This window comes from Chiloscyllium plagiosum, chromosome 31, assembly GCF_004010195.1.
Source record: "Chiloscyllium plagiosum isolate BGI_BamShark_2017 chromosome 31, ASM401019v2, whole genome shotgun sequence".
In the NCBI taxonomy this organism is placed as follows: Eukaryota; Metazoa; Chordata; class Chondrichthyes; order Orectolobiformes; family Hemiscylliidae; genus Chiloscyllium; species Chiloscyllium plagiosum.
In genome coordinates this window covers 5,900,112-5,925,028 of record NC_057740.1, presented here as the reverse complement: position 1 = coordinate 5,925,028, position 24,917 = coordinate 5,900,112, and the positions used below count along the sequence as shown (strand labels likewise).

At 49.7% G+C, this 24,917-nt stretch overlaps 1 protein-coding gene across 1 annotated transcript in view; it reads right to left on the bottom strand.

Annotated features, from left to right (window-relative positions):
• Positions 1–24,917, bottom strand: part of LOC122565541 (cysteine proteinase 4-like) — a 90,745-nt gene that overhangs the window by 38,915 nt on the left and 26,913 nt on the right. Inside the window, exons 8-9 of the mRNA XM_043721596.1 lie at positions 11,513–11,550; positions 9,997–10,449 (exon numbers count right to left, since the gene is read on the bottom strand). Coding sequence (XP_043577531.1) covers positions 9,997–10,449; positions 11,513–11,550 — 491 coding nt within the window. The remainder of the gene's footprint in view (positions 1–9,996; positions 10,450–11,512; positions 11,551–24,917) is intronic.

Here is a 24,917-nt window from a genome sequence, read left to right as displayed (position 1 = left end):
CCCCACGATCCTCATTATTTCCATCATCCCCATTATCCCACCATCCCCACCACCACCACCAACCCCACCATCCCCATTATTCCCATCATCCCCACCATCACCAACAACCCCATCATCCCTATTATCCCTACAATCCACACCAGCCCCACTACCCACATGGTCTCCACCATCCCAGTATTCCATATCATCTCCACTATCCCCATCATCCACACAATCCCCATAATGCACACCATCAGTAATTCCCACACCATCCCCATCACCCCACCATCTTCACCATCTCACACATCCTCACCATTTGGGGCTGCGGCAGTTTTGTTGTCATTTCCATGGCCAGCTCCAGCTCAGGCTCTGGCCCTGCCCTGGCTCTGGCTCTGGCCCTGGCTCTGAGCTCACATAGGTTTCAGTGTCAGTGGTGGGGGAGGGCCGGGAGCCAGGACCCTAGTGACCAATGTCCGGCAGCAGCACATGGCCAAGCCTCTGAGAGGGAGCAGGAGGGAAGAGAACAGGGCCATGGCTCCAACTCAGACACAGCGGATACAGGAATGGTGGCAAAAGCAGAGGCACGGCCTGTAACTGAGACCCTGGGGCCTGTTACAGAAACCCCAGGACTGGTTACAGAGACCCTGGGGCCTGTTACAGAGACCCCAGGGCCTGTTACAGAAACCCCACGGCCTGTTACAGAGACCCTGGGGCCTGTTACAGAAACCCTGGGGCCTGTTACAGAAACCCCAGGGCCTGTTACAGAGACCCTGGGGCCTGTTACAGAGACCCTGGGGCCTGTTACAGAAACCCTGGGGCCTGTTACAGAAACCCCAGGGCCTGTTACAGAAACCCCAGGACTGGTTACAGAGACCACGGAGGCTGTTACAGAGACCCTGATATGCCTTACAGAGATCTCGGACCTGTTACGCAGACCCCAAGACACATTACAGAGACCCCAGGGCCTGTTACAGAGACCCCGGAGCCTGTTACAGAGACCCTGGAGCCTGTTACAGAGACCCTGGGGCCTGTTACAGAGACCTCAGGACTGGTGACAGAAACCACAGAGGCTGTTACAGAGACCCCAGGACTGGTGACATAGAGCCCGGAACCTGTTACAGAGACCCTGGGACCTGTTACAGAGACCCTGAAGCCTGTTACAGAGACCCCGGAGCCTGCTACAGGGAACCCGGGACCTGTTACAGAGACCCCAGGGCCTGTTACAGAGACCCCAGGCCTGTTAAAGAGACCCCGGAGCCTGTTACAGAGACCCCGGAGCCTGTTACAGAGACTCCGGCCCATCATAGAGACCCCGGGCCCATTACAAAGATCCTGGGGCCTGTTACAGAGATCCCGGAGCCTGCTACAGAGACCACAGAGGCTGTTACAGAGACCCTGGAGCCTGTCACAGAGACCCTGGAGCCTGTTACAGAGACCCCGGAGCCTATTACAGAGAACCAGGGGCCTGTTACAGTGACCCTGGGGCCCGTTACAAAGACCCCAGAGACTGTTACAGAGACCCTGGAGCCTGTTACAGAGACCCCTGGGGCCTGTCACAGAGACCCCGGAGCCTGTTACAGAGACCCGGAGCCTATTACAGAGAACCTGGGGCCTGTTACAGTGACCCTGGGGCCCGTTACAGAGAACCTGGGGCCTGTTACAGTGACCCTGGGGCCCGTTACAAAGACCCCAGAGACTGTTACAGAGACCCTGGGGCCTGTTACAGAGACCCCTGGGGCCTGTCACAGAGACCCCGGAGCCTGTTACAGAGACCCGGAGCCTATTACAGAGAACCTGGGGCCTGTTACAGTGACCCTGGGGCCCTTTACAGAGAACCCGGGGCCTGTTACAGAGATCCTGGAGCCTGTTACAGAGACCCCAGGGCCTGTTACAGTGACCCTGGAGCCTGTTACAGAGACCCCAGAGCCTGTTACAGAGACCCTGGAGCCTGTTACAAAGACCCTGGAGCCTGTTACAGAGACCCTGGAGCCTGTTACAAAGACCCTGGAGCCTGTTACAGAGACCCTGGGGCAGTTACAGAGACCCCGGAGCCTGTTACAGTGACCCTGGAGCCTGTTACAGAGACCCCGGGGCCTGTTACAAAGATCCCGGAGCCTGCCACAGAAACCCCGGGGCCTGTTACAGAGAACCCAGGGCCTGTTACAGAGAACCCAGGGCCTGTTACAGAGACCCCGGAGCATGTTGCAGAGACCCTGGAGCCTGTCACAGAGACCCCGGAGCCTGTTACAGAGACCCGGAGCCTATTACAGAGAACCTGGGGCCTGTTACAGTGACCCTGGGGCCCGTTACAGAGAACCCGGGGCCTGTTACAGAGATCCTGGAGCCTGTTACAGAGACCCCAGGGCCTGTTACAGTGACCCTGGAGCCTGTTACAGAGACCCCGGGGCCTGTTACAAAGATCCCGGAGCCTGCCACAGAAACCCCGGGGCCTGTTACAGAGAACCCAGGGCCTGTTACAGAGACCCCGGAGCATATTGCAGAGACCCCGAAGCCTGTTACAGAGAACCCAGGGCCTGTTACAGAGACCCCGGAGCATATTGCAGAGACCCCGAAGCCTGTTACAGAGAACCCAGGGCCTGTTACAGAGACCCCGGAGCATATTGCAGAGACCCCGAAGCCTGTTACAGAGAACCCAGGGCCTGTTACAGAGACCCCGGAGCATATTGCAGAGACCCCGAAGCCTGTTACAGAGAACCCAGGGCCTGTTACAGAGACCCCGGAGCATATTGCAGAGACCCCGAAGCCTGTTACAGAGAACCCAGGGCCTGTTACAGAGACCCCGGAGCATATTGCAGAGACCCCGAAGCCTGTTACAGAGAACCCAGGGCCTGTTACAGAGACCCCGGAGCATATTGCAGAGACCCCGAAGCCTGTTACAGAGAACCCAGGGCCTGTTACAGAGACCCCGGAGCATATTGCAGAGACCCCGAAGCCTGTTACAGAGAACCCAGGGCCTGTTACAGAGACCCTGGAGCATGTTGCAGAGCCCCTGGGGCCTGTTACAGAGACCCCGGGGACTGTTACAGACATCCCGGGGCCTGTTACAGAGACCCCGGGGACTGTTACAAAGATCCCGGGGACTGTTACAGAGACCCCGGGCCTGTTACAGAAACCCAGGGACTGTTACAGAGACCCCGGGACTGTTTCAGAGACCCCGAGACTGTTACAGAGACCCCGGGCCCTGTTACAGAGACCCTGGAGTCTGTAACAGATACTCCGGCCAATGTCAAGCAGTGACTGGAGGAGCAGCAGAGAAAGGTGAACTCTATTGCAATAAAAACCTTGCAGGTTGAGTCAGTAGTTAGGAAGGCAAATGCAACGATGGCATTTACTTTGAGAGGACTGGAATGTAAAAGCCGGTTTGTACTTCTGAGGCTTTATGCGGCTCTGTACCACATTTGGAGTATTGTGCATAGTTTTAGGCCCCATTCCTTAGGAAGGATGTACTGGCCCTGGAGCTGGCTCAGAAGAGGTTCACGAGAATGCTCCCCGGAATGAAAAGCTTAACACATATGGAACATTGGAGGACTCTGGGTTTGTATCAATGGAGTTTAGGAGGATATGGGGGCATCTAATTGAAATGTACAGAATATTAGAATTCCTACAGTGTAGAAACAGGCCCTTTGGCCCAACAAGTCCACACTGACCCTCCAACGAGTAACCCACCCATCCCTGAACACCAAGGGTAATTTAGCATGGCCAGTACACCTAACCTGTACATCTTTGTATTGTGGGAGGAAGCCCATGCAGACACAGGGAGAATGTGCAAACTCCACACAGACAGATGCCTGAGGGTGGAATCAAACCCAGGTCCCTGTTGCTGTGAGGCAACAGTGCTAACCACTGAGCCACCACACCACCCCTGAATACTGAACAGCCTGGACAGAGTGGATGTTGGGAAGATGTTTCCATTGGTAGGAGGGACTAGGACCCAAGGGCATAGCCTTAGAGTAAAGGGAAGACCTTTTTGAACGGTGACGAGGAGAAACTTCTTCAGCCAGAGAGTGGGTAACCTGTGGAACCCATTGCCACAGAAGGCTGTGGAGGCCAGGTCACTGAGTATATTTAAGTTGGATAGGTTTGTTGATTGTCAAGGGGACCAAAGGTTATAGTGAGAATGTGCGAGAATGGGGTTGAGAAACCGATCAGTCAAGAGTGTGGTGCTGGAAAAGCACAGCAGTTCAAGTTGCATCCGAGGAGCAGGAGAATCGATGTTTCAGGCAAATGCCCTTCATCAGGAATGGGTGATGAAGGGCTTTTATCCGAAACATCAATTCTCTTGCTCCTCACATGCTGCCTGACCTGCTGCGCTTTTCCAGCACAACACTCTCAACTCTAATAACCAGCATCTGCAGTACTCATTTCTGCCTTGAGAAACATATCTGCTATGATTTGATGGGCTGAATGGCCTGATTTGCGCTCCTATGTCTTATATTCAGTGTATACCAGATTATGGTGACACTTTGCATTTTGCATTGCGAGAAAACAGTCTTCGCTGTATTTTAATATCCACGTAACAATAAATAAATCTAAATCTCAATTTTAAATTCACAAACTATCACACGACATGCCTCTGAATTCTCAGCTTCGCCCCGTGGATCATGAGGCCAGTATCATCGCTATGCAGCTCGTGTCATCCTAGAGAAAAGAAGCTCTAACGTCGGTCGTTGTTAAGTTGATGTTTCATTTGGAACCAGGAGTTATAGTCCGGGCAAACGATTATTCTGCAGTGATGCAGTTAGAGTGAAATACTGCCCTCTACTGACACTGTCTAACAATGACAGTGGGTAGATGTATACAGTATAAGGTAAATGTCCTTTGACCAATAAGTGCACATAAGCATAGAAAAAGCACAGAAGTAGCAACAACAACAACAATAATATGGCTTCTTTACTGTAATGAAATGGCTAAATTATTTCGCAGGAGATTATAAACAAAATCTGACACTGAACCACGTACAGGACTACATTCGGTCAGTGGCAGGTTTTATGGACAGTTTTAAAGGAGGAAAACAAGGTATGGAAGAGAATTTCAGAGCTTGGGACCTGAACAACCATCAACAATGGAGTAATTAACACTGGGAATACACTCAAAGGCCAGAATCAGAGGGGGACTTGACTATCCCAAAGGAATGTGGGGTCGGAGGAGATTACAGAGATTGAGAGGGACAAAGCTGTTGGAAGAAATTTGAAACAAAGTTGAGAATTTTGCAGTGAAGCCATTTTACCTAATTGTAAACCGATGTAAATCAGCACAGGATGAAATGTCAAGGTTCATAGTTCCTTGAAAGTGGAATCACTGTGGGTGGCATGGTGGCACAGTGGTTAGCACTGCTGCCTCACAGCGCCAGAGACCCGGGTACAATTCCCGCCTCAGGCGACTGACTGTGTGGAGTTTGCACATTCTCCCTGTGTCAGCGTGTGTTTCCTCCGGGTGCTCCGGTTTCCTCCCACATTCCAAAAATGTACAGGTTAGGTGAATTGGCCATGCTAAATTGCCCGTAGTGTTAGATGTAGGGGAATGGGTATGGGTGGGTGCGCTTCGGCGGGTCGGTGTGGACTTGTTGGGCCGAAGGGCCTGTTTCCACACAGTAAGTAATCTAATCTAATCAACATGTGGACAGGATAGTAAGCAAAGCATATTGGTATATAATACATGCCTTTATTGGGCAGTGCATTGAATACAGGAGTTGGGAAGTCATGCTGTGGCTGTACAGTACATTGGTTAGGCCCCTTTTGGAATACTGTGTACAATTCTGGTCTCCCCAGTATAGGAAAATGTTGTGACACTTGTAAAGGTTCAGAAAAGATTTAGAAGGATGTTGCCAGAGTTAGAGGATTTGAGCTATAGGGAGAGACTGAACAGGCTGGGGCTGTTTTCCCTGGAGCATCGGAGGCTGAGTGGTGATCTTATGGAGGATTATAAAACCATGAGGGGCATGGATAGGGTAAATAGACAAAGTCTCTGGGGTGGGTCCAGAATTGGAGGCCATAGGTTTAGGGTGAGACGGGAAAGATATAAAAGGGACCTGAGGGGCAACTTTTTCACGCAGAGGTTGGAATGAACTGCCAGAGGAAGTGGTGGAGGCTGGTACAGTTGCAACATTTAAGAGGCATCTGGACAGGTATATGAATAGAAAGGGTTTGGAGGGATATGGGCCAAGTGCTGGCAAATGGGACTAAATTCATTGAGGATATCTGGCCGGCATGGACTAGTTGAATTGAAGGATCCGCTTCAGTGCTTTACATCTCCATGACTCTATGAGTAGGAGGTTAATATAAATTTCAGCATTAATGGTGTAATTCCGAATGTTGGAGGGATGTCAGCAGAACATTCTGTGATGGAGGCTCAGAGAGAAGCAACCGTTTCTGAAGAGGCTTGTTTCTACCTGGTCATGTATACAGTGAGATAATAAAATGGAGTTATTTTACCAAGCATGTGTCCAGAATACTGGGCAGCTTTTTAAATGCAGAGTAGATCACAACCCTGGCAGTTTTGTACCTTTCAGTGAGTATCTCCATTCACTTGCTCCTGAATGTTGTACAACCATTGCTCTGTAATTGATGCCTTGACAGAAATGGCCTCATTACTCTGTAAACTATGCTCACTGGACTCAAAGCATCAACTCTGCTTCTCTCAGATGCTGCCAGACCTGCTGAATTTCTCCAGCAATTCCTGGTTCTGTTTCAGAATTCCAGCATTCACAGTTTTTTGTTTTGTTTTGTAAACCATGTTCTGTTCAAACAACTTGCATTTATTTACAATGTTATTGTATGTTATTTGGGAATGCAGCAGCCAATTTACGATCTACTTAATCTCACCAGTTGCAACAAAATGAATGAGTATTTAAACTGCTTTTTTTTTTGCTGGCACTGGTTGCAAGTAGAATGTTGATCTGTGCACCAGAACAGCCACTTGTGAGCGCCTTAAAGTCCCTGTGAGACAGAGAGTATTTCCAACATATCAAAAAGATAATACAGCACTTCCTTAGTTCAGCACTTCCTAGTCCCAGAGTGGGAGCTCTGCAGTTTGTTCCAGTGGAACAATAGCAGCTGCACAGCCCAACATTGCCCACCAGATGGCAGCACAGCTCCATAACTGACTGCCTCGGCAGGGTGCTGCTGCCCAGGAGTGGGCCCTGCTTCTTTATGGAAGATCATAAAGTGAAAATGTGTGTTTCCTTGTTCCCTTCTTCGTCCATTCTGTGAATAAAACCTTTGATTTTCCCATCACATTGCTGTGTTGTTCTCTGCAGCTATTTACATGAACCTTTCTGGAGCAACACTGCCCCCTTCCTGTTGAGCTCTGCACATTGCGCCCTTATAGTGAAGTGTTGACTCCTCATCCCCCAGTGAGGAGAGGGGCCTGGTCATGATGGGCCTGTGTGGTCACATGACCATGGCCAAAGCCGAGCACAGATATCAAAGGCTGTCCTTGACCTACTGGGTGAGGACTCACTGTCTGAGTCCTCTTTGGCTTGACCTCTGCCCTCAGACTTTGGGTCATGGCTGTTTGGTTGAAGCACATGCTGTGTGTGTGTGTGTGTGTTTATGTCTCATTGGCCTGCTGGCGTACAGGGAGAGTAACATTGACGTTATGTGATGATGCACAGCAGTATTCCACACCCCCACCCCGGTGGTGACATCTGCTTGGCTGTGTGTCTGGGAGAAAGTGAGGACTGCAGATGCGAGAGATCAGTGTGTAACAGTGTAGGGCTGGAAAGGCGCAGCTGGTCAGGGAGCATCCGAGAAGCAGGAGAATCGCCATTTTGAGCATACGGTCTTCATCAGGAATGAGAGGGTGGCCCAAGGGGGCTGAGAGATAAATGGGAGGGGGTGAGGCTGTAGGGAGGTAGCTGGGAATGTGAAAGGTAGATGGAGGTGGGGGTGAAGGTGATAGGTCAGAGAGGAGGGTGGGAAAGAGGTTGGACAGGTCAAGGGGGCGGTGCCGAGTTTGAGGATTGGATCTGCGAGAAGGTGGGAGGGGAAATGAGGAAACTGGTGAAATACAACCCTGTGGTTGCAGAGTCCCAAGGTGGAAGATGAGGCATCCTTCCTCCAGGTGTTGGGTGGCTAGAGTTTGGTGTTGGAGGAGGCCCAGGACCTGCATGTCCTTGGCGGAGTGGGAGGGGGAGTTAAAGTGGTCAGCCACGGGACAGTGGGGTTGTTTAGTGCGTGTGTCCCAGAGATGTTCTGCAAGTTGGCCTGCTGTGTTCCCAATGTAGAGGAGACCACATCGGGTGCAACAGACACAATAGACGACATGTGTGGAGGTACAGGTAAATCTGTTGGATGTGAAAGGATCCTTCGGGGCCTTGGACAAAGGTGAGGGAGGAGGAGTGGGAGCAGGTTTTACACATCTTGTGGTGGCAGGGGAAGCTGCCAGTGGTGGGGGTGGGTGGGCTGGTGGGGGGGGAGGGGGGGTGCGCGTAGACCTAACAAGGGAGAAGGAAGCCACCTGGGATGTTCTGTGGTGAAATTGGTCCTCCTGGGAGCAGATGCGGCGGACGTGAAGGAATTGGGAATAAGGAAACACTATCCTTTGTTTCCCTCCCCACCACTATCTGCGTTTCAGAGAGACCATTCCCTCCACAACTCCCTCGTTAGGTCCATGCCACCCACCCCTACCCCCACCAACCTAACCTTCACTCCCGAAACCTTCCCTCCTACCACAGGAAGTGCAAACCCAGCACTTCAAGGCCCAAAAGCATCCTTCCACATCCGGCAAAGATTTACCTGTCCTTCCACACATGTCACCTACTGTGCCCATTGCTCTCCATGTGGTCTCCTCTACATCGGGGAGACAGGACGCCAACTTGCGGATCATTTCAGAGAAGGTCTCTGAGACACACGCACTGAGCAACCTCACAACCCTGTGGCTGACCACTTTAACTCCCCCTCCCCGTCCCCCAAGGATATGCGGGTCCTGGGCCTCCTCCATTGCCAAACCCTAAGCACCCGACGCCTGGAGGAAGAACGCCTCATCTTCCACTTCGGGACCCTCCAACCACACGGGATCAATGTGGATTTCACCAGTTTCCTCACTTCCCTTCCCCCCACCTTATCCTAGTTCCAACCCTCCAACGCCCTCTTGAACTGTCCTACCTGTCCATCGTCCTTCCCACCTATCCGCTCCACCCTCCTCTCTGACCTATCACCTTCACCTATCGTATTCCCAACTACCTTCCCCCCCACCCCCACACTCCCTCCCATTTATCTCTCAGCCTCCTTGGACCACCCCCTCATTCCTGATGAAGAGCTAATGCTCGAAACGTCGATTCTTTTGCTCCTCAGGTGCTGCGCTTTTCCAGCACCACACTCTCGACTCTGGGTCCTGCATCTGTGCCAATGGGCAAGGCAGGGACTCTGTGAGGGTCCCTGTTGGTGCTGAGTGAGTGAGCGAGCACTAATACAGCAAGTAAGTGTGTGACCCTATGGGAACCATGTCCTGGCAGCAGCATCACAGTAAAAGGTGTCAGAGCAGCATCACAGAATAGGAACATCTCACACTTAGATTGCACAGTGCAAGAAACAATCTAACACGGGTCCAATTCTTGGAGACATTAGTGTCTGGTGTCTAACATGAAGTCTGAAGATGCAGGTGGTGACCTAGAGTAGGCACTTTGACTGTCATTCTCTTGTGGGTGGTAGAAGAGGGCAGTGAGTATTGGTGAGGGGAGATTGAATAAGAAAGATCATGCAGTGACAGTCTCCAACAGGGAGCTCACTAGGGAGAATCCCGTCTTTATAACCCAGAGCTCTGTTGGAAAATGTGACTTGGGGCTGTCACCATCAACAGCAGCCTCTCTCAGTCACTCACACAATTCTCCTGCATTTTCTCTTCTTCAGGGTGGGATCAGATCCTGCCCAGAGTTTTCCAACTTGCTGCAAGAATGTTTGCAGGCATCTGGAGATAATATCTGCGGTAGCTGCCCACAGTGCATACCATTCCTGGGCCTCTTCATCAGCCGATATCGCCAGGGCTGTGCACACAGACTAGGGAGGCTGACACACTGCTCTCAGTCTCATTCTCAGTCTCAGTCTCAGACTCAGTCTCAGACTCAGGCCCAGACTCAGGCCCAGACTCAGTATCAGTATCAGTCTCAGTCTCAGACTCAGTATCAGACTCAAGCCCAGACTCAGTCTCAGTCTCAGTCTCAGACTCAATATCAGACTCAGTCTCAGACTCAGACTCAGACTCAGTCTCAGTTTCAGTCTCAGTCTCAGATTCAGACTCAGTCTCAGTCTCAGACTCAATATCAGACTCAGGCCCAGACTCAGTCTCAGACTTAGTCTCAGTCTCAGTCTCAGACTCAGACTTAGTCTCAGTTTCAGTCTCAGTCTCAAACTCAGACTCAGACTCAGTCTCAGTCTCAGACTCAGTATCAGTATCAGTCCCAGACTCAGTAGCAGTCTCAGTCTCAGACTTAGTCTTAGTCTCAGACTCAGACTCAGAGGGAGAGCACGGGAGAGTGAGGGAGTGGTGGGAAAGGGAGGGAGAGTGAGTGAGAGGGAGAGGGAGAGGGAGTGTTTGGCAGAATATTTGTGAAGGAGGGACTGGAATAGAGTGAATAACCGATGTCTTTTTTCCCAGGGTCGAGGTGTCCAAAACTAGAGGGCACAGATTTTGAGAGAGAGGAGAAAGATTTGAAAGGGGCCTGAGGGGTAATGCATGTACAGAATGAGCTGCCAGAGAAATTGTCAAATATGGGAGATGCAAACTGATTTAAAAAGAAACTATCACTGTTTGAAGTTCTCTGACAAGCTGTGTGTGCTGTGGCTGGACCGGTTCTCTGAGTCACAAAGTTGTGGGTTCAAACCCCACTGCAGAGACACAAATGGAGCTGGCCACCTCAAAGAAGCCCTGAGTAAGATGCAAATCCTGTCTGTCCCCTCGGCTGAATGGAAAAGAGGAGGGCAGTTATACACAGTGTCACAGCCAATAACATCATTAGAAAATGGATTATCTGGTGACATCATCACGTTGTTGTTACTAGGAGCTTGCTGTGGGTAATTATAACGCTATCTAAAAGTACTTGATTGACCTCAATGAGCTTTCAGATATCCTGTGGTTGTGAAGGACACTGTATAAAAATGAACCAGTCTTTGTAAGTGACAACATTGGTTGGTTTTGAATAACAGGGGGGAGTCTTGCACTGTCAGAGGTGCCAATATTTGGGTGAGATGTTCAGCTGAGGCCCAAGTAGTCCGGTCAGGCATGGGATCCCACCAAACTCCGTGGACCAGCAGGGACAAGTTCTCCATGTCCTGGAAAATATTTATTCCTCAACCATCCATGCAAGACCCCCCCCCCAAAACAAAATTGTCTTGTTGTTCCCATATCACTGCTTGTGGGATCTTGCTCTGCACAAATCAGCTGTCCACGTTTCCCACGTGTGACTAGGCAGTGGCTAGGCTTCAGAAAACTGCTGTGAGGAAGAGTTATCCTAACCTCAAAACATTAACTGTTCCTCGCTTCACAAATACTGCCAGACTTGCTGTGTTTATTTCACAAAATCTGTCATTAATGTGAAACAGATGTCAGGTGGTCCTGCAAAAACCAAAATAAGTGCAAGGCTTTTTTTAGTCCAATGCGTGCAGTGTGCATCATATCTTGGCATTGGAAACACCTTTTGCAAACATTCAGCATCCCCACATCAAACCACAATGATGCAGGTCTAACATTTCATTCAACAGTGCTCCACATCCACACACAGTGAACAGATCACGTGACCACCCTCCTCATTCGGCACTTGTGAAATCAGAGTGGGGAAGGTGGCTCACTCAAACTAAAACTCTCCTGTCATGCGTTTACAGAGTCATTGTTCTCGAAATAAAGTATATTGCATATGAAACACCCACCCTACATATACTCCTGGTGTGTGTAACTTCCACCCCGTGTATAACACCCACACTGTGTGTAACACCCACCCTTTGAGTATAACACCCACCCTGTGTATAACTCCCACCCTGTGTGTAACAACCACACTTTGTGTATAACTTCCAACCTGTGTATAACCCCCACCCAATGTGTAATACCCATCCTGTGTATAACCCACACCCTGTGTGTAACACCCACCCTTTGTGTATAAAACCCACCCAGTGTGAAACACTCACTCTGTGTATAACACCCACCCTGTGTGTAAATCCCACCCTGTGTGTAACAACCACCCTTTGTGTATAACACCCACCCAGTGTATAACTCCCACCTGTGTATAACACCCACCCAGTGTGTAACACCTACCCTGTGTATAACTCCCACTCTGTGTGTAACACCTACCCTTTGTGTATAACACCCACCCTGTGTGTAACACTCGCCCTGACTATAACTCCCACACTGTGTGTAACTCCCACCCAATGTGTTACACACACCCTGCGTATAACACCCACTCATAGTGTATAACCCCCACCCTGTGTGTAACAACCACCCTGACTATAACTCCCACTCTGTGTGTAATTCCCACCCTCTGTGTACAACTCCCACCCTGTGTGTAACAACCACCCTTTGTGTAAACACCCACCTTGTGTATAACTCCCACCCTGTGTATAACACCCACCTAGTGTGTAACACCCACCCTGTGTATAACTCCCACTCTGTGTGTAACAACCCACCTTGTGTATAACTCCCAGCCTGTTTATAACTCCCACCCTGTGTGTAACACCCACCCTCTGTGTATAACACCCACCCAGTGTGTAACACCCACCGAGTGTATAACTCCCACCCTGTGTGTAACAACCACCCTTTGTGTATAACACCCACCCTTTGTATAACTCCCACCCTGTGTATAACACCCACCTTGTGTATAACTCCCAGCCTGTTTATAACTCCCACCCTGTGTGTAACACCCACCCTCTGTGTATAACACCATAACTCCCACCCTGTGTATAACACCCACCCAGTGTGTAACACCCACCCTGTGTGTAACATCCAACTTGTGTATAACTCCCACCCTGTGTATAACTCCCACCCTGTGTATAACTCCCACTCTGTGTGTAACACCTACCCTTTGTGTATAACACTCACCCTGTGTGTAACTCCCACCCTGTGTGTAACACCCACTCACTGTGTATAACACCCACCCAGTGTGCAACACCCACCCTGTGTGTAACATCCAACTTGTGTATAACTCCCACCCTGTGGATAACTCCCACCGTGTGTATAACTCCCACCCTGTGTATAACTTCCACCCTGTGTGTAAAAACCACCCTCTGTGTGTAACTCCCATACTGTGTGTAAAAAGCACTCTTTGTGTATTACACCCACACAGTGTGTAACATCCACCCTGTGTATAACTCCCACCCTGTGTATAACTCCCGCCCTGTGTGTAACTCCCACCCTGTGTGTAACAACCACCCTTTGTGTATAACCCACCCAGTGTATAACTCCCACCTGTGTATAACACCCACCCCAGTGTGTAACACCCACCCTGTGTGTAACATCCAACTTGTGTATAAGTATAACACCCACCCAATGTGTAATACCCATCCTGTGTATATCCCACACCCTGTGTATAACACCCACCCTTTGTGTATAACACCCACCGAGTGTGTAACTCCCACCCTGTGTGTAACACCCACCCTCTGTGTATAACACCCACCCAGTGTATAACACCCACCCTGTGTGTAACATCCAACTTGTGTATAACTCCCACCCTGTGTATAACTCCCACCCTGTGCGTAACACCCACCCTCTGTGTGTAACTCCCACCCTGTGTGTAACGCCCACCCTGTGTGTAACACACACCTTGTGTATAACTTCCACCCGTGTATAACTCCCAACCTGTGTATAAGCACCACCCTGTGTATAACACCAACCCTGTGTATACCTCCGACCCGGTGTGTAACACCCATCCTGTGTATAACTCCCACCGTGTGTGTAACTCCCACCCTGTGTGTAAAAACCACCCTCTGTGTACAATTCCCACCCTGTGTGTAACACCCACCCTGTGTAAAACTCCCGCCCTCTGTGTAACACACACCATCTGTGTATAATACCCACCCTGTGTGTAACAACCACCCTTTGAGTATAACTCCCAACCTGTGTATAACCCACACCCTGTGTATAACACCCACCGTGTGTATAACTCCCACCCTGTGTGTAACTCCCACCCTGTGTGTAACAACCTACCCTTTGTGTATAACTCCCACTCTGTGTGTAACACCTAACCTTTGTGTATAACACCCACCCTGTTTGTAACACTCGCCCTGACTATAACTCCCACCCTGTGTGTAACTCCCACCCAATGTGTTACACACACCCTGCGTATAACACCCACTCTTAGTGTATAACCCCCACCCTGTGTGTAACACCCACCCTGAACATAACTCCCGCTCTGTGTGTAACTCCCACCCTCTGTGTACAACTCCCACCCTGTGTGTAACTCCCACCCTGTGTATAACCCCCACAGTGTGTATACCTCCCGCCCTCAGTGTAACACCCACCCTGTGTGTAACTCCCACCCCTGTGTATAACTCCCACCCTGAGTATAACTTCCACCCTGTGTGTAAAAACCACCCTCTGTGTGTAACTCCCATACTGTGTGTAAAAACTACTCTTTGTGTATTACACTCACCCTGTGTGTAACATCCACCCTGTGTATAACTCCTACCCTGTATGTAACAACCACACTTTGTATATAACTCCCATCCTGTGTATATCCCACACCCTGTGTGTAACACCCACCCTTTGTGGAAAACACCCACCGAGTGTGTAACACCCACCCTGTGTATAACACCCACCTTGTGTATAACTCCCACCCTGTGTGTAACACCCGCCCTCTGTGTATAACACCCACCCTCTGTGTGTAACTCCCACCCTGTGTGTAACACCCGCCCTCTGTGTATAACACCCACCCAGTGTATAACACCCACCCTGTGTGTAACATCCAACTTGTGTATAACTCCCACCCTGTGTATAACTCCCATCCTGTGTGTAACACACACCCTGTGTATAATTTCCACCTGTGTATAACTCCCAACCTGTGTATAACCCACACCCTGTGTGTAACACCAACCCTGTGTATAACACCCACCCAGTGTATAACACCAACCCTGTGTGTATACCCCCCACCCTGTGTGTAACACCCACCCTGACTATAACTCCCACCCAGTGTGTAACACCCATCCTGTGTATAACTCCCACCGTGTGTGTAACTCCTACCCCTGTGTGTAAAAACCACCCTCTGTGTACAACTCCCACCCTGTGTGTAACACCCACCCTGTGTATAATTCCCACCCTGTGTATAACTCCCGCCCACTGTTTAACACCCGCCCTGTGTGTATAACTCCCACCCTGTGTGTAACAACCATCCTTTGAGTATAACTCCCAACCTGTGTATAACTCCCACCCTGTGTGTAACACCCACTCTGTGTCGAACTCCAACCCGGTGTGTAACACCCATCCTGTGTGTAACTCCTACCCTGAGTATAACTCGCACCCTGTGTGTAACTCCCACCCTGTGTGTAACACCTACCCTTTGTGTATAACTCCCACCCTGTGTATAACTCCCACCCTGTGTGTAACTCCCACCCAATGTGTTACACACACCCTGCGTATAACACCCACTCTTAGTGTATAACCCCCACCCTGTGTGTTCCACCCACCCTGACTATTAACTCCTGCCCTGTGTGTAACTCCCACCCTCTGTGTACAACTCCCACCCTGTGTATAACCCCACCCTGTGTATAACTCCCGCCCTCAGTGTAACACCCACCCTGTGTATAACTCCTACCCTGTGTATAACACCCATCCTATCTGTAAAAACCACTCTCTGTGTATAACACTCACCCAGTGTGTAACACCCACCCAGTATGTACCATCCACCCTATGTATAACTCCCACCCTGTGTATAACTCCAACTCTGTGTGTAACAACCACACTTTGTTTGTAACTCCCAACCTGTGTATAACCCCCACCCTGTGTGTAACACCCACCCTTTGTGTATAACACCCACCCAGTGTGTAACACCCACCCTGTGTATAACTCCTACCCTGTGTATAACTTCCAACCTGTGTGTAAAAACCACACTCTGTGTATAACTCCCACTCTGTGTGTAACACACACCCTGCGTATAACTCCTAACCTCTGTGTATAACTCCCACCCAGTGTGTAATAACCACCCTTTGAGTATAACTCCCAACCTGTGTATAACCCACACCCTGTGTGTAACAACCACCCTCTGTGTATAACACGCCACCCAGTGTATAACTCCCAACCTGTGTGTAAAAACCACACTCTGTGTATAACTCCCACTCTGTGTGTAACACACACCCTGCGTATAACTCCTAACCTCTGTGTATAACTCCCACCCAGTGTGTAACAACCACCCTTTGAGTATAACTCCCAACCTGTGTATAACCCACACCCTGTGTGTAACACCCACCCTGTGTATAACTCCAACCCGGTGTGTAACACCCACCCTGTGTGTAACAACCACCCTCTGTGTATAACACGCCACCCAGTGTATAACTCCCAACCTGTGTGTAAAAACCACACTCTGTGTATAACACCTACCATATGTGTAAACCCCGTCCTGTGTGTAACTTCCACACTGTGTGTACTACCCACCCTGTGCATAACTCCCACCCTGTGTGTAACACCCACCCTGTGTATAACTCCCACCCTGTGTGTAACACCCACCCTGTGTATAACTCCCACCCTGTGTGTAACAACCACCCTTCGTGTATAACACCCACCTTGTGTAAAACTCCCACCCTGCGTATAACACCCACCCTTTGTGTATAACACCCACCCAGTGTGTAACACCGACTCTTTGTGTATAACACCAACCCTGTGTGTAACACTCTCCCTGACTATAACTCCCATCCCGTGTGTAACTCCCACCCCGTGTGTTACACACACCCTGTGTATAACACCCACCCTTGTGTATAACCCCCACCCTGTGTGTAACACCCACCCTGACTATAACTCCCACTCTGTGTGTAACTCCCACCCTCTGTGTACAACACCCACCCTGTGTGTAACACACACCCTTTGGATAACTCCCACCCAGTGTATAAGCCCCACCCTGTGTGTAAGACCCACCCTCTGTGTACAACTCCCACCCTCTGTGTAACACCACCCAGTGTGTAACACCCACCCTGTGGATAATTCCTACCCTCTGTATAACTCCCACAGTGTGTAAAAACTACCCTGTGTGTAACTCCCACCCTGTGTATAACACCCACCCAGTGTGTAACACCCACCCTGTGTATACCTCCTACTCTGTGTATAGCGCCCACCATGTGTATAACTTCCACCCTCTGTGTATAACTTCCACCCTGTGTGTAACAACCACCCTTTGAGTATAACTCCCAACCTGTGTATAACCCACACGTGTGTGTAACACTTACCCTGTGTATAACTCCAACCCGGTGTGTCACACCCACCCTGTGTGTAACTCCAATCCTGTGTATACCTCCCATTCTGTGTGTAAAAACCACCCTCTATGTGTAACTCCTACCGTGTGTATAAATCCCACCCTGTGTATAACTCCCACCCTGTGTGTAACTCCCACCCTTTGTGGTACAACCACCCTTTGTGTATAACACCCACCCTGTATATTACTCCCATCCTGTGTGTACCACCCACCCTGTGTATAACTCCCACCCTGTATGTAACACCCACTCAGTGTATAACTTCCACCCTGTGTATAATCGCCACCCTGTGTGTAACACCCACTCTGTGTATAACTCCCACCCTGTGTGTAACAACCTCCTTTGTGTATAACACCCACCTTGTGTATAACTCCCACCCTGTGTATAACTCCCACCCTGTGTGTAACAACCTCCTATGTGTATAACACCCACCTTGTGTATAACTCCCACCTTGTGTACAACACCCACCCTTTGTGTATAACACCCACCTTGTGTCTAACACCCACCCTGTGTATAACTCCCATCCCTTGTGTAACTCCCACCCTGTATGTAACACCCACCCTGTGTATAACTTCCACCCTGTGTATAATCGCCACCCTGTGTGTAACACCCACCCTGTGTATAACTCCCACCCTGTGTGTAACAACCCCCTTTGTGTATAACACCCACCTTGTGTATAACTCCCACCCTGTGTATAACACCCACCCTTTGTGTATAACACCCACCTTGTGTCTAACACCCACCCTGTGTATAACTCCCATCCCTTGTGTAACTCCCACCCTGTATGTAACACCCACCCTGTGTGTAATCTCACCCACTGTGTGTAACTTCCACCCTGTGTGTAAATACCACCCTGTGTATAACTCCCATCCTGTATATAACTCCCACCCTGTGTATAACTCCCACCCTGTGAATAACTCCCACCCTGTGTGTAAAAACCATCCTGTGTGTAACTCCCACCCTGTGTATAACACCCACCCAGTGTGTAACTCCCACCCTGTGTATAACTCCCACCCTGTGTATAACCCCCACCCTCTGTGTACACCCATCCTCTGTGTATAACTCACACCCTGTGTGTGACAACCACACTTTGTGTATAACTCCCAACCTATGTGTAACCTCCACCCAATGTATAAAACACCCTGTGTATAACCCACACCCTGTGTGTAACACCCACCCTTTGTGTTTAACATCCACCCAGTGTGTAACACCCACCCTGTGTATAACTCCCACCCTGTGTGTAACACCCACCTTGTGTGTATAACTCCCACCTTGCGTGTAACACCCATCCTTTGTGTATAACTCCCACCCTTTGTGTAACACCCACCCTATGTATAACTTCCACCCTGTGTATAACTCCCAACCTGTGTATAATCCCCACCCTGTATGTAACACCAACTCTGTGTATAACTCCGACCCGGTGTGTAACACACACCCTGTGTATAACTCCCACCCTCTGTGCAACACCGACCCTCTTTGTATAACTCCCACCCTGTGTGTAACACCCACCCTGAGTATACCTCATCCTCTGTATATAGCTCCCACCCTGTGTATAACCTCCACCCTCTGTGTATAACTTCCACCCTGTGTGTAACAACCACCCATTGAGTATAACTCCTAACCTGTGTATAACCCCCACCCTGTGTGTAACACCCACCCTGTGTATAACTCCAACCCAGTGTATAACACCCACCCTGTGTTTAACTCCTACCCTGTGTATAACTCCCACCCTGTGTGTAAATCCCACCCAGTGGGAAACAACCACACTTTGTGTATAACACCCACACTGTGTATAACTCCCACCCAGTGTGTAACTCCTACCCTGTGTATAACTCCCACCCTGTGTATAACACCCACTCTGTGTGTAATCCCACCCTTGTGTGTAACTTCCACCCTTTGTATAACACCCACCCTCCATGTAACACCCACCCTGTGTATAATTCCCAACCTGTGTATAACCCTCACCCTGTGTGTAATACCCACCCTGTGTATAACTCCTACTCTGTGTATAACTCCCACCCTGTGTATCACTCCCACCCTGTGTGTAACAACCACCCTTTGTGTATAACTCCCACCCTGTGTGTAACACCTACACTGTGTATAACTCACACCCTCTGTTTATAACTCCCACCCTCTGTATAACACCCACCTTGTGTATAACTCCCACCCTGTGTGTAGCACCCACCCTTTGTGTATAACACCCACCCAGGATATAACACCCAACCTGTGTATAACTCCCACCCTATGTGTAACTCCCACCCTGTGTGTTACACCCACCCATTGTGTATAACAGCAACTCAATGTGTAACACCCACCCTGTGCATAATTCCCACCCTGTGTATAACTCCCACACTGTGTGTATAACACCCAGCCTGTGAATAACTCCCACCCTGTGTATAACTCCCACACTGTGTGTATAACACCCAGCCTGTGAATAACTCCCACCCTGTGTGTAACACCCACCTTGTGTATAACTCCCATCCTGTATATTACTCCCATCCTTTGTATAACCCCCACCGAATGTGTAGTACCGATCCTGTGTACAACCCACATCCTTTGTGTAACACCCACCCTTTGTGTATAACACCCACCCAGTATGTAACACCCACCCTGTGTATAACACCCACCCTGTGTAATACCCTCGTTGTGTATAACTCCCACCATGTGTATAACACCCACCCTGTGTGTAACACACACCCTGTGTATAACACCCACCCTGTGTATAACTCCCACCCTGTGTGTAACACTCACCTTGTGTATAACACCCACCCTGTGTGCAACACCCACCCTGTGTAAAACTCTCACCCTGTGTGTAACTCCCACCCTGTGTGTAACAACCACCATTTGTGTATAACACCCACCCTGTGTATAACACCCACCCTGTGTGTAACACCCACCTTGTGTATAACACCCACCCTGTGTGCAACACCCACCCTGTGTAAAACTCTCACCCTGTGTATAACTCCCAACCTGTGTGTAACACCCACCCTTTGTGTTTAACACACACCGTGTGTAACTCCCACCCTGTGTGTAACTCCCACCCTGTGTGTAACAACCACCCTTTGTGTATAAAACACACCCTGTGTGTAACACCCACCCTGACTATAACTCCCGCCCTGAGTGTAACTCCCACCCTCTGTGTACAACTCCCAACCTGTGTGTAACACCCACCCAATGTGTAACACCCACCCTGTGTATAACTCCTGCCCTGTGTATAACCCGACCCTATGTGTAAGACCCACCCTCTGCGTACAACTCCCACCCTGTGTGTAACACCCACCCAGTGTGTAACTCCCACCCTGTGTATAACTCCTACCCTGTGTGTAACTCCCACCCTGTGTGTAACAACCACCATTTGTGTATAACACCCACCCTGTGTATAACACCCACCCTGTGTATAACTCCCAACCTGTGTATAACACCCACCCTTTGTGTATAACATGCACCGTGTGTAACTCCCACCCTGTGTGTAGCTCCCACCCTGTGTGTAACAACCACCCTTTGTGTATAACCCACACCCTGTGTGTAACACCCACCCTGACTATAACTCCCGCCCTGAGTGTAACTCCCACCCTCTGTATACAACTCCCAACCTGTGTGTAACACCCACCCAATGTGTAACACCCACCCTGTGTGTAACACCCACCCTATGTATAACTCCTGCCCTGTGTATAACCCGACCCTATGTGTAAGACCCACCCTCTGCGTACAACTCCCACCCTGTGTGTAACACCCACCCAGTGTGTAACTCACACCCTGTGTATAACTCCTACCCTGTGTATAACTCCCCACACTGTGTGTAAAAACCACCCTCTGTGTATAACTCCCACCGTGTGTGTAACTCTCACTCTGTGTATAACTCCTACCTGTGTATAACACCCACACTGTGTGTAACTCCCACCCTCTGTGTGCAACTCCCACCCTGTGTGCAACTCCCACCCTGTGTGTAACACCCACCCTGTGTGTAACATCCACCCTGTGTATAACTCCCACCCTGTGTATAACTCCCGCCCTCTGTATAACACCCACCCTCTGTATATAACTCCCACCCTGTGTGTAACAATCACATTTTGTGTATAATTCCCAACCTGTGTCTAACCCCCACCCAATGTGTAATACCCATCCTGTGTATAACCCACGCCCTGTGTGTAACACCCACCCTTTGTGTATAACACCCACCCAGTGTGTTACACCCACCCTGTGTATAACACCCACCCTGTGTGTAACACCCCCCTTGTGTATAACTCCCACCCTGTGTGTAACACCCTCCCTTGGTGTAACACCCACACTGTGCATTACTCCCACCCTGTGTATAACTCCCACACTGTGTGTAACACCCACCCTGTGTGTAACTCCCACCCTCTGTGTATAACTCCCACCCTCTGTATAAAACCCACCTTGTGTATAACTCCCACCCTGTGTGTAACCCCCACCTTGTGTATAACTCCCACCCTGTGTATAACACCCACACTGTATATAACACCCACCCTTTGTGTAACACCCACCCTGTGTATAACCCCCACCCGGTGTGTAACACCCATCCAGTGTATAACCCCCACCCTGTGTGTAACACCCTCACTTTGGGTATAACACAAATCCAGTGTGTAACACCTACCCTGTGTATAACTCCCACCCTTTGTATAACTCCCACCCTGTATGTAACTCCCACCCTTTGTGTATAACACCCACCCTGTGTATAAGTCCCACCCTGTGTAAAACTCCCACAGTGTGTGTAACTTTGGCCCTGTATATAACACCCATCCAGTGCGTAATCCCACCCACTGTGTGTAACTTCCACCCTGTGTGTAACACCCACCCTGTGTGTAAATCCCGCCCTGTGAATAACTCCCATCCTGTATATAACTCCCACCCTGTATGTAACACCCAGCCAATGTGTAATACCAACCCTATGTATAACTCCCACCCTCTGTTTTAACTCCCACCCACTGTATAACACCACCCTGTGTATAACACCCACCCTGTGTGTAACGCCCACCTTGTGTATAAGTCCCACCCTGCGTGTAACACCCACCCTTTGTGTATAACACCAACCCAGTGTGTAACTCCCACCCTGTGTATAACACCCACCCTGTGTGTAACTCCCACCCTGTGTATAACACACACCCTGTGTGTAACACCCACCCTGTGTATAACTCCCACTCTATGTGTAACTCCCACCCTGTGTGCAACACCCACCCACTGTATAACACCCACCCTGTGTGTAACACCCACCTTGTGTATAAGTCCCACCCTGCGTGTAACACCCATCCTTTGTGTATAACACCAACCCAGTGTGTAACTTCCACCCTGTGTGTAACACCCACCCTGTGTATAACTCCCATCCTGTGAATAACTCCCACCCTGTGTGCAACACTCATCCTGTGCGTAACACCCAGCCTTTGTGTATAACACCCACCCAGGATGTAACACCCACCCTGTGTATGACTCCCACCCTGTGTGTAACACCCACCCAATGTGTAACACCCACCCTGTGTATAACTCCTGCCCTGTGTATAACCCGACCCTATGTGTAAGACCCACCCTCTGCGTACAACTCCCACCCTGTGTGTAACACCCACCCAATGTGTAATACCACCCTGTGTATACCCCCACCCTGTGTGTAACACCCACCCTGTGTATAACACCCACCATGTGTGTAACACCCACCCTGTGTATAACACCCACCCTGTGTGTAACACCCTCCCTTTGGGTATAACACAAACCCAGTCTGTAACACCTACCCTGTGCATAACTCCCACCCTCTGTACAAATCCCACCCTGTGTACAACTCCCACAGTGTGTGTAACTTCCGCCCTGTATATAACACCCACCCTATGTGTAATCCCACCCACTGTGTGTAACTTCCACCCTGTGTGTAACACCCACCCTGTATATAACTCCCACCCTGTGTGTAAATCCCACCCTGTGTATAACACCCACCCTGTGTGTAACACCCTCCCTATGTATAACCCCCACCCTGTGTGTAACACCCTCCCTTTGGGTATAACTCCCACCCAGTGTGTAACACCCACCCTGTGTATAACATCCAACCTGTGTATAACTCCCACCCTGTGAATAACTCCCACCCTGTATGTAACTCCCACCCTCTGTTTATAACTCCCACCCTCTGTATAACTCCCACCCTCTGTATAACACTCACCCTGTGTGTAACACCCACCCTTTGTGTGTAACACCCACCCTTTGTGTATAACACCCACCCAGTGTGTAACACCCACCCTATGTATAACACTCACCCTGTGTATAACTCCCACCTGTGTATAACACCCACCCAGTGTGTAACACCCATTCTGTATATAACTCCTGCCCTGTGTGTAACACCCATGGGCTTTGCTGCACTGACCTTGTCGACAGTCTTTGTGCTGGAATCACACAGCAGTATTTCTCCCCGATGTGTAGTCAGTAACACCTGATGATTGAATTCAGTAATGGTGAAAGCGTAGACAAACAGGAATCTATATCAAACTACAAAATGTGAATAAGTTAAGAAGCGAGGTGTCAGGGTTACGCTATAACTTGGACATGATGCAATTATTGTTCGTGCCAACAGCCAGCATGTCTACCTGACCAATGGCTTTATTATCCCCAAATTCCCAATAATCAACCTCCTGCTGGGTACCACTGATCAGAAATTGAGTTGATGTTTTTTAAATATAAATGCAGTGCCTGAACCAGTTCAGAGAGTAGGAATCCTTCAACAAATTATTCACGTTCTGACTGCCCAGAGCCTGTCCAAGAGGCACAGTCAGGATTGTAATGGTCTGCCCACTGGCCTGGACCAATACAGCTCTAACACACCCAACACCATTTGATAAAATGTAGACTGCTTGATTGAGACCCTGCTCATTGACTCCCATCATCACCAACAGTCAGTGGTAGCAGTGTGTACCATCTTCAAGATGAACTGCAGTAACTCCCCAAGGTTCTGTCGACAACACCTTCAAAACCTGCAGTGTCTACCACCAAGGGCAGCAGATACATGGGGACGTGATGCAAGTTCAACACCAAAGCACACACCAGCCTGACTTGGAACAGCGGGTCAAAATGCCAGTACCACCTTTGTAACAATGCACACACACACACACACACACACACGACAGTAGCCTACTCTGACTGTGTCCAGTGATATTAAGTGTGGGCAATAAATGTTGACCTTTCCAGCAGCACTCACATCCCATGAATGAAGATATAAATACAATTCCACCCTTAAGTCATAGGAGCAGAAATTAGGCCATTTGACCCATCGAGTATGCTCCACCATTCAATCATGGCTGATAGGTTTCTCAACCTCATTTTCCCACTTTCTCCCCATCACCTTTGATCCTGTTACCTATCTTCATCTTAAATATACTCAATGACCTGGCCTCTGGAGCCTTCTGCGACAGTGAATGCCATAGATTCCCCACTCTCTGGCTGAAGAGGTTTCTCCTTATCTCTGTTGTGAAAGGTCTACCCTTTACTCCAAGGCTGTGCCCTCACGTCCTCGTCTCTCCTGCCAATGGAAACATCTTCCAAAATCCACTC